This window comes from Gymnoscopelus microlampas (assembly GCF_963454915.1).
Source record: "Gymnoscopelus microlampas genome assembly, chromosome: 7".
Classification (NCBI taxonomy): Eukaryota; Metazoa; Chordata; class Actinopteri; order Myctophiformes; family Myctophidae; genus Gymnoscopelus; species Gymnoscopelus microlampas.
Window position 1 is genome coordinate 42,089,253 of NC_139944.1, and position 10,713 is coordinate 42,099,965.

Genomic DNA, 10,713 nt, shown 5'->3' on the forward strand with positions numbered 1-10,713 from the left:
CTAATTATGTCTTAGGAAAGCAAAAGAAACAAAAACATATCCATGAATTCAAGTCTCCATGGGGTGACTAATCAACAGGAAAAAAAAGTCATTTTGGGAGTGAACTATCCCTTTAATATGTTGGTGAGACAAGATACAGTCTGCACAAATGTCATTCTGATCAATGTTGAAATGTTTTTTTTATCTTGGTGACCCATTCCCTCTGACCTGGCTGGATGTATTGATGTTCACATTACAACAGCAACAGCGTTGGAGTGGTGACAGATCAACATATTGACACGATGTCCCACATTGTCTACTTCATCAGCATGTTCAATGGTTACTCAGTGCTACTAGACTCTGGCTTTGTCTGTATACAGTAGCCCTAGTGGTTCTCAAAGTGGGGTCCGGGGACCCCCGGGGGGGTACTTGAGGTGGTTCCAGGGCGTCCCCAGCCAAATTATTGATACAGTAGTTAGGAATAGGAACAAAATGGACCCTTATGTGTCTGTAACTCAGAGAGTGTACAAATGGAACCAAATGGACCCGTTACATTTGTACACTCTCAGAGTTAAATTAACACTGATGAAATTGTATCAACTGGTTAAAATGTTTGAGAATCACTGCTGTACTTCCATAAAAATCATCTCTTTGGGGGTCCCTGGCATATCTTTACAACTGGGGTTCCACGTAGCTAATATGTGTCAATCCGGGGGTCCTTGACATGAAAACGTTTGAGAACCACTGCAGTAGCCTACAGGCTGTAGCCTATATAATATGGGTCGTATGTGAATATGAGATGACTATGTGAGAGAAAATAGATAGTGTATAGAGATACAGGCTAGATAGATAGACAACATATAGGCCTATAAGCAGGTAACATCGAAGTATTGTCTCACATGTAATAATATTGCATTAATGCAGCATTATGTCTGATTTGACATAATGGATTGATCAGTTGAGACTGTAATTGGATACTGAACTGATGATGTATGATTAATTATGAACATTCATGTTTGCCCACAGTCCTTTGTTAACCCAACCTCCTGGTTCAACTAGTCCACATGCAAGATGACAAATAAATGACAGCATTTTCATTTTCATTTTGATTTAGCTACACTGCACCCCTTGCAAAGATTGCTCAATTTTTGTAATGTTTCCCTGAATTCCCTCCCAAAGTCACTGATGCCACAAAAATCCCCAAGGCAGTCACACTTAAGTCCAAATAAATCGATGAAAGACAACAATCTTATTCTCTATTTTCTCTGGTCGAGTTTGAACAGTTGTCATCATAGGCTACAGAAGTGGTGTAAAGTAATACATTTAAGTAGATTTACTCAAGTGCTGTACTTAAGTACAATTTTGAGGTATTTTTACTTTCTTCAGTATCTCCAATTATCAATACTTTTACTTCTACTCCACTTCATCTCAGAGGCAAATATTGTACTTTTTACTCCACTACAATTATTTTACAGCTTTAGTTACTTTTCAGATTTTGATTATTATTACAAAACACACTAACTAATTCAGCCTATACATTTCTGCCATTTGAAAATTGCAGATCTACAAGTTCACATTGCTTGCCTTGTAGATCTGCTATTTTCTAAAGATTTGTATACCTTTTGAACTTGTGAAATGGGACATTCTGCACAATGAGTACTTTTACTTTTGGTAGGCTACTTTAAGTACATTTTGATACCAATACTCTTGTACTTTTACTCATAAGTAAATGTTTAATTCCAGACTTTTACTAGAGTATATCTACATTGCAGAATTGATACTTTTACTTAAGTAAAACAGTACTTTTCCCACTACTGGGCTACAGTTGACTTGTTACATAATTTACACTGCAGGGTTCTGCTGCAGCCCAGCAACGTTCTGCATGTGTTCCCAAAACAATCATTATTTATAACAATTGAGTAACAAAGCAGCCTCTGATGACAAAGTGGGGTCCGGAGCGGGGACCCCAGGGTTCCTTGAGGGCGTTCCAGGGGTCCCCACTCCCAAGCAAAATGTGTTAATACATTTTCACCGCCTTTATCCATATTTTATAGGTTGGGTATTCAAAGACAGCAGATAGCTGAACGTCATTGTGAACCATGCAATTTTTTTTAATCTTTGAAAAATCTAAAAAGATTTTGGAAATTTTAGAATGTTCTTTTCCTTTTACACACAAATCTTCTCTTCCGGGGGTCCCTGGCACAAATTATTTTCAGGTGGGGGTCCGCGACCAAATACATATCAATTAAGGGGTCCTTGACACGAAAAGGTTTGAGGCTATGCACTCACCACGTTCTCCAATTGAGAGACACGTTTGACAAAAGACGGAAACTAAACAGTAATTATTTCCCTACCTTGTTATTCATTCTTTCGTTGCTGTTAAATGTCCTTAGCGAATTTCCATTTGTATCTATATAGGCTATAATCAGTCCTTGTATGAAACCATACGATGATCAAATCTTAATGTTAAACATAAAGCTGACATTAATAATGTGCGCAGTTATAGAAGTCAAAGTGGGCGGAGCTGAGTTAGAGAGCATCCATCCACAACGTGGATTGCAATTAACTAACAACACGAATCAGTAAACACCATGGGAGTGGTCAGTGTGGTCAGTCACATATTCATTCCTTATCATGCCATGACAAGACCATAGGTTTAATTCATTGGTTCTCAAAGTGGGGTCCGGGGAAGCCCCAGGGGTCCTTGAGGGAGTTCCAGGGGTCCCCAGCTAAATGGACAGGGACCAAATGGACCCTTATGGGTCCACGTTCCATTTGTACTCTCTCAGAGTTAAATTAACATTGATTTTACAATATGAATTGGGGTCCCAGAGACATACATTTCATTAAATGGGGGTCTGTAGCCTAATGCATGTCAAACTGGGGGTCCTTGAAATTAAAATGGTTGAAATCACTGCTAGAGAGCCGTAAAAATCTTCTATTATAGGGGTCCCTGGCTTATCTTTTCAAATGGGGGGTCCGCGGGCTAATAAGTGTCAATTTGGGGGTCCTTGACATGAAAAAGTTTGAGAACCACTGCCTTAACAGACGACGTCACACTGGTTGAAAGCTCATACTGGTTGCAAATGAAACCCATTCTGTCAGGTTTCGCTAGGACGCCCTCACTACCCAACACACAAGAGGGGGTTGGGGTGTGCTGAAGCCACTGCACCCCAAAACAACAGGTTGAGAATTGATTGCATGAAACAATCACCTGTGCGTCCAGTCTTAATGTTAGTAAACAAATAATTGGCCTAGCAGTTTGCAAAAAAGCATAGGAAAGTACAGTTCAATACAAGGTCTGCTAAGAGGATTTTAAACCCAAGAAAGCCTATATGGCTTGTTTCCATTGGAGTCCATTGTACTCAATTCATCTTATGGAACTGAATCAATCAGCAGAGCACATAATAGGCCTAAAAACATCTGTGGTGGAAGTAGTAGTCACTACTCACATGAACTTTAAGTAAAAGTATCAATGCTGCAAGCTACAAAATAACTAATAGCCTAACTAAAGTTTTCATATTGTAGTAAAGTAAAAGTACAATATTTTCCTCTGAGATGTAGTGGCATAGAAGTAAAAGTTTTGAAAATTCTAAATACTGCAGAAAGTTAAAAAAAAAAAACTCAAATGGTACTTTAAGTACAGTACTGAGTACATGTACTTAGTTACTTTACAACACTGCTTGTAGAACGGAATCAATCAGCAGCAGCTAAATACATTGGCCAATGGCCATAGCTCATCACAAAAACAGCTACTCCATCACCTGGAAAGTGGAAACACAGGACAGGAGGCATTCATATTCATTGGACATTCATATTTCATTCATATAGTATCTTTAACTAAATAAATGAATATCGCCTAATTGTATTATTTATCTCCATGACAAATGGTAGCCTAACTGTTGTTTACGTTTTAATAACACCAGTGAAAGGCAAGCCGAGGGCAGCCCCTAGTGGTGCAAACGTGACATTGCAGCTAAACTTTCACAATAAATCTTGAGAAGTCTCTTCTCATAATCTGGGGTGAACTCTACACCACTGTGGAAGAATGAAGGGGAGGACGGGGAGAAAGAGGAGAAAAAAAAGATTAGAGTCAAACTTGTAAAACAGATATGGTTTTTGAGAGAGCATTCGCCCACAGAAAGGCTCCCATGGCTGTTAGTGAAATGACGGCATGACGGCATTGGAGCACCCCACCCCGTTTGCTCTGCTGCAGCCAAAGTCTATGTCATTCCCCAGGCATTTTAGACCATTCCAAGGCCCAGAGCACTTCTAATATGGAGATGGAGAAAGGGTCAAGGAGGCACTGACTCATGCATAATGGATTTCTTTATTACTTAGGGGAGCACGAGGGCTTTCTGTTGTGTGGGAATAATGACATAGAAATAGTTTTATCTTATCTTATTTTTGCAAACTATAGAGAACCAACAACTTCAGCAAGACAGCAACATTATACACTTTCATGCACAGTACACACACTTATAAATGCAAAACCCGCCATAAGTGCTTTAGACTGTGTGTGTGTGTGTGTGTGTGTGTGTGTTTTCTCAGTGACAGCTAGTTGCTGATGACATGCAGGAGCCGTGATTCTGGCTCCGGGTAACACACACACACACACACACACACACACACGCATTCCGGCCAGGAAGGGACAGGAGCAGGTGGCAGTCCAGGGGTATGTTGCTACGATGGCAGGGTATTTATAACAGTGCATGAGTAGTGGCTGCCACCTCTAAAGAGTCATGAAAAGGCTCAGAATAGGTTGCAGGCATAAGTTACTGCGTGTGTGAGAATCACTGAGGGAGAGACTTCAGGACTACAGAGGGGACTGCAAGGCTGTGTGTGTGTGTGTGTGTGTGTGTGTGTGTGTGTGTGTGTGTGTGTGTGTGTGTGTGTGTGTGTGTGTGTGTGTGTGTGTGTGTGTGTGTGTGTGTGTGTGTGTGAGAGAGAGACATGCAATGGAGTGAGTCTCCATTGCAGTCCACCCAATCAGTAGGGACAATGTTTTCATGTTTTGGCATGGGGCTCTCCACACAGACAGGCATGTGCAAATACACAGTGGAGCATACACATACAGTACATGCACATGCACACACAGCCATGTATGATATACACAGCTCCACATGCACATACATTACATGTAGTTGTGCGTGCACAGAAATGGACACACGCATACACATTTGGGTAGAGGGGGGCTTAAAGCACATGTGATGCAATGCTTTTGTTCCAACAAGAGCTAGGATTCCGCTGCACGAGGGCCCACATTGCACTGAGGAATCAATGCACATCTCATGAGAACCCAAACATCCTGCCATCTATTCTGGATGCCGGTCCAACACTTCAAACAGGCACTTTTTTATTTCAGTCTCCATAAAAGCTGACCAGAGGCTTTATGTACTTGCCCCTAAAGCCACGGATGTGCACAGTTCCTAAATAGAGCCAGCAGACAGACAGGCGATGGAACGCGACCGAACAGTAACTTATACCATTTCCTCTTGAACCCTGACCCCCTGGGGACATGATTAACGCTGATCAATCTGCCCTCTGTCATCTGTCTGTTTTTCATTTTCCTCACATGCTTTTGTTTGTTGTATGTAGGCCTACACTAATTAAGTCATTATATAACTTCAATAAAAAAGGCACCAAACAGTCCGTGTTAATCCAGCGCCTCATTCCTTTATTCTTAAATTGATAAACAAGGTTTACTTTCTTAATTGGTACCAGACCCCAAAATCCTGAGTCGTTAGTAATGTTTTATTATACTTGTCTGCCAATTGACTGGCCTTTACCAAACAGAGTGGAAGTTACTTCTTCCTCAGCTAATGTGTATATCACCTCTGTGCCTGGTCTGTACAAATGACACCGTACACATTCTGTGAATCAAATGCCTGGCATGTTCAGGTATGTTTAGCTGAACATGAGCTCCTTCTACTCTTCCTTACATGTTGATAGAAGGGTGTGAGAGGAAACATTAGCTCTGAATCCTGGCTGCTTCAGTTACACTTAAAGCATAGTGATGATCACTGACATGCCTGTTGTTGACATACATGTTTGCTATATCTGACACCTGTGTGATTTAATGATTCTGAAAAGTTCATCTGGTCCTGTTGGGTCTGTTTTGTCAATGCAGAGTATTGTCCTCTGAAATGAGTGAACACATCAAAACAAAATCCTACATTATAACAGGGCCATTTAAATTTGATTTTGTTTCTGTTTTTATTCTTCTTAAAAAACATTTTCATATACAACCATACAATGATCTTTGGTCCTGGTAACACCTTCAACAACTCAATTCTGACACTGACAGGTTGTTTTCTTTCAAAGCGTCCTGGACAACAGCTGTTCACTTACCTCGGCAAGTTGAAGGATCTCGGGTTCTATTTCAGAATCAGTGATTTTGTGGATTTCCTCTTGTACTGTATCAGATCCAGGTTTCTTTGCCACACGGGTCCCCGTGCTGTGAACGCACCCCATAGTTCAACCACCGCTCTCCTCCTATCTTCTCTTTCTTCTCTTATCCACAAGACAGCGTGTCCCAGGCCCTGGGACAACCCCTCTTCCTGTCCTCTGAGGCAGCCTTCCCACTAGACAGGCTCTTCTCTGGAGAGTGGTCCCCTATTCTGTGCTTCACGTCTTCATTGCAGAACGGGACTCCTTATGTTTCTGTCAGTGACGGCTGTAAAGTCATGCTGCCCCTTCCACACACACACACACACACACACACCCCCACACCCTCTGTGACAGCCTGTCTTTTAGAGCACCCTCTCTAGAATGAAAACCCCTTTTTCCTTCCACCCTCTCCACTTACAGCACTCTCTCACACACTCGCTCCCTGTTCTGCAAGTGTAGCCGGCACAGCCCGTACCCCCCTAACCACTCTCTCTCTCTCTCTCTCCACTTACATCAGTCCTTCTCCCTATAGCTCTCTGGATGTCAAGGCACTTAAAAACATGTGAGAGCATACCCTCCTCTCTCCAGGACTCCACCAGCACCACTCTTTTCCCAAACCCCCTTAACACTTGCTCGTCCCCTCGTTCTCTACAGACCCTCCGCGCTCTCATTACACGCCTCTTCCTCTCCTGGCTCCACACACTCAACAAATCCTCCAGTCTTCCTCTTCCTCTATCCACGCTCTTCTCTCATGCTCCGAGAGATAGGGAGAGAGAGAGAGAGAGAGAGAGACACAGACAGAGAGAAAAGGGGGCAGCTGTTTTCAACCCATTGAGGTCAGGCCCTTCCCCTCTTCTCTTCTTCACTTCAAGCCCCTCTCCCTCCCTCCCACAGGGGAGTGATTAGATTCCGCTTCTCACCAACACCTCTTCCTCCCACATGAGACTGAAGAAGTCGTGATAATAACTGATGATATCGCTTGCACTTCTACAGTACTTCCAGTGCTTCAGCACACAACTTGAGAAAATTCATCACACAGTGTGAGTTCTTGAGCATGGTTTCTCTGGGCGGTGTTGTATGAAAATTGCGTCACACAGAGAGATGGAAGTGTGTGCACTTGAGGGACAGCAGATCTGAATTGCTCAGCCTTCACCCTCCTCCTCCTCTCTCCCCTGTGCATCTTCCACCACTTCCCTGTAATAAACACGAGGCATGACATGACGGCAACATTACTGTCATCCAACCTCTCCTCTCTTCCTTCCTTCCCTCCTTTCCTCACTCCCTTGTCTCCACTAAACTCCAAAACAATGATGGGCTCTGTTCCTGCAACTGTGATTCCCCTCCAACTTCCCTGCAGTCTCTCTCTCTCCCTCTCACACACACACACACACACACACACACACACACACACACACCAACTCATGCTTCCTCAAACCCGGGTTTATACAGCCAACTCCAGACAAAATTCCCATTTAAGAGGGATTTGGTCTTGTGAGAGGAAAATCCTGAACAATAAGCTCTTTCTAAAAGCATGTTTACACCCCATGGTTAGATCCTAGAAGACAAGCTAATGTGTTAAAAGCAGCACAGCAGCCTACATATCTGTGGCCTACAGCTAAAATTAGGCGACAAAGCTTCAAGATGGATTTCGTCAAAGCTGATCATCATCACTGAAAATAAATGTCAGCAACTTGGCTTTACAAACTTCTTCCCTATCCAAATGCCAGTACAGTGACTATTTCATGACATTGGTAGTTGGTCATTTCATGCACTCAGGACTTCAACAGACCTTGAAAATTAAGAACATCGAGAACCCAAGAAAGAGGGGTTAATTAAGTGTCAGTGAAACCTTGTCTAGTTGAAGAACAGTCATGGAACAATTCCTCACACTGTCCCCCTGACATCCCATCAACTAGAACAGTGTTTCCCGTTACGGCCCGCCACATATTATGTTGCACAAAATAAAAACTTTTGTAACTTTTATCCTGCTTATATGTTCTCAATGTGATATCTGTCCAACTTGTTACAGAATAAAGAATCTACAGTATAATCCTGTAACTTTAACTAGCTAACTCACATCATTGTGAAGCACACTAATATTGTTACAATTTACTCTTTTTTTCAGGCATTTCTTGCCTTTAACAGTCCACTGTGTAAAGAGACAGGAAACAGGGAGAGTCGGAGAGTGACAAGCAGCAAAGGTCCGCTGGGCCCGGGAATCTAACCCGGGACTTGCCGTCAGGCATCAGAGCCCATATGGTACACACACCTATCGCCACCCTTTGTTACAAATGTTAACCACTTTCAACCTGGCATCCAGTATTTTGGCCATATCAGTATGTCAGCATAGATCCAGGTTAGAGGACCTTGTATTGTAAACTGTCCTTCCTTCCATGTGCTTTTTCCATGTCTTTCTAAAGATAGAGTACTTCAATCAATCAAACTCATTGAAAACACATTGCTGGTTCTGGCCCGCAATGCCCTCAACGGAAAACAAAACAGCTGCCGCAAAGGATCTTAAGTTATAAAAGGCAGTAGTATAGATTTTGATATCAAATTAATTTAACTTGACCGAAAATAGTGGTAATTAATATTTACCATTTGAGTACATATCTGCATTCCATTGATTCAGGTATATACTCAAATGGTAAATATTAAATGATTATTTATGTAAAACAGTGTGCTTTGATGCGTTTCATCAGTAAGCAATTACTGTAGTGCATATCAGACAACGTAGGCTAATATAAAAGTTGATGACTGCATTGAAGTTAATTGTTTCATGTTATCTTTTCATTGTAACCTCTTGAGTACGAATGTACAGCTGTACAAATTTGGTAACTGAACATTCTTCTATTGTGTGAAGCAATGGGAACCAGGCCTTCTGGCCTGGCAAATAGCCTATTTTGTTAAGCAATTTGTCATGTCTACCAAATTCGTGCAGTTGTAACATAATTCAACACTATGTGTTGCAACTTGTAAATCAATTGTCCAATGTATGGCCCCTTAGCTCACTTTATATGGCCCTCATGAAAAGGAGAAGCACACAAGTACAATTTATTACCTTCCGTTTTAGTGTTCCAGGTCCTGTATGAATCGTCTCTCTCGTCTCGATTGGATGAAATTGGTACCCCACCTAAAAAAACAATCTATTTTTTTGTTCACTAAACAGCTGGAGAACCCTGTTATTTAACATTCTATAGCAATGATTGCTCAGAATACAGAGCTATTTAACACTTATTTTGACAGAAATATAGCACTTAAGCATACATAATTAAAATAGATATGTGAGCACCAACTTAATCATTCACACAGGTTGTTTATACTGTACTGAAAATGGAGGTAGCCTACTTCATAAATAAAGTGATCCTTGCGCTCACCTTCTATCTGAGAAAGAGGCTTGACGAGTGGCTTGCTTAAAGCTTCACCAACATTAACGGACTATCAAAATAATGTTCTCCAGCAACACATGGGAGGCCTGAAAAGTCCATCCACAAGATTAAGTGGTCGACTCGGGCTCAAGCCACATGAACCCTAGTGTCACCATTCGGCAATTATACGCCGATCTACAACCTCACACAGATCAAACAAAGTATACAGCCCTGGGAGACTCCGGTCAAAATGACTCTCTGGGTTCCTTTAGGAGGTTCTAAATGGATCCTTACAGGTCTGAAACTCTTGAGTGTACAAATGAAACCAAATGGACCCTAACAGGTCCATTTGGTTCCATTTGTACACTTTCGAGAGTTAAGGGGAGACCTTGAAATATAAAAGTTTGAGAACCACTGATATAGGGCTTAAATGAATATTCTTTCCAATTCAATCAAAACTAAGCATTGGTCGATGTCTGATATTATTACTACAAGATATAGCCTATCGCCCAAACCTACGCGCCTTTGGCGAATCACCAACATGCTGCTTTATGTTGCATCATGTTAACGGCTTTAGGACACACTGTCAGAATGCAGTTTGTGTATCGTGTGTGGTTGTAGAAAGGCTCAGCAGGACTCTTTGCCAGTTGCCATCAGGCGTCCAACCCTCAGCAGGGGGTGGAGAATGAGCTCACAGAAGAAACCCCATCAAGCCTCTCTCTTTCTTGGACCACACCAGAGCAACGACGAGGGGAGAAAAAGTTGTGTTGCAAATAAGAGATGACATATCTGATGATGCAACCCCCCCCCCCCCCCCCCCTTCTCTCTCTCGGTTCATTTCATTAGCAGCAGTATAGTTTCCCCTCACCTTAGAGCAGTGGTTTTCAATCTTTTTCATGCCAAGGACCCCTAAATTGATATATATTTGGCCACGGACGCCCATTTAAAAATATTGTGCACCAGGGACACCCAGAAG

At 42.1% G+C, this 10,713-nt stretch overlaps 1 protein-coding gene across 3 annotated transcripts in view; it reads right to left on the reverse strand.

Moving 5' to 3' along the window:
• Window positions 1-7,104, reverse strand: part of LOC311049476 (tensin-2-like) — a 48,102-nt gene extending 40,998 nt beyond the window's left edge. For all 3 annotated transcript variants that reach the window (XM_084063053.1, XM_084063054.1, XM_084063052.1), the window contains exon 1: window positions 6,331-7,104. In XM_084063053.1, coding sequence (XP_083919179.1) covers window positions 6,331-6,453 — 123 coding nt within the window. In that variant the 5' untranslated portion in view covers window positions 6,454-7,104. The remainder of the gene's footprint in view (window positions 1-6,330) is intronic.
• Window positions 7,105-10,713: the final 3,609 nt, after the last annotated feature.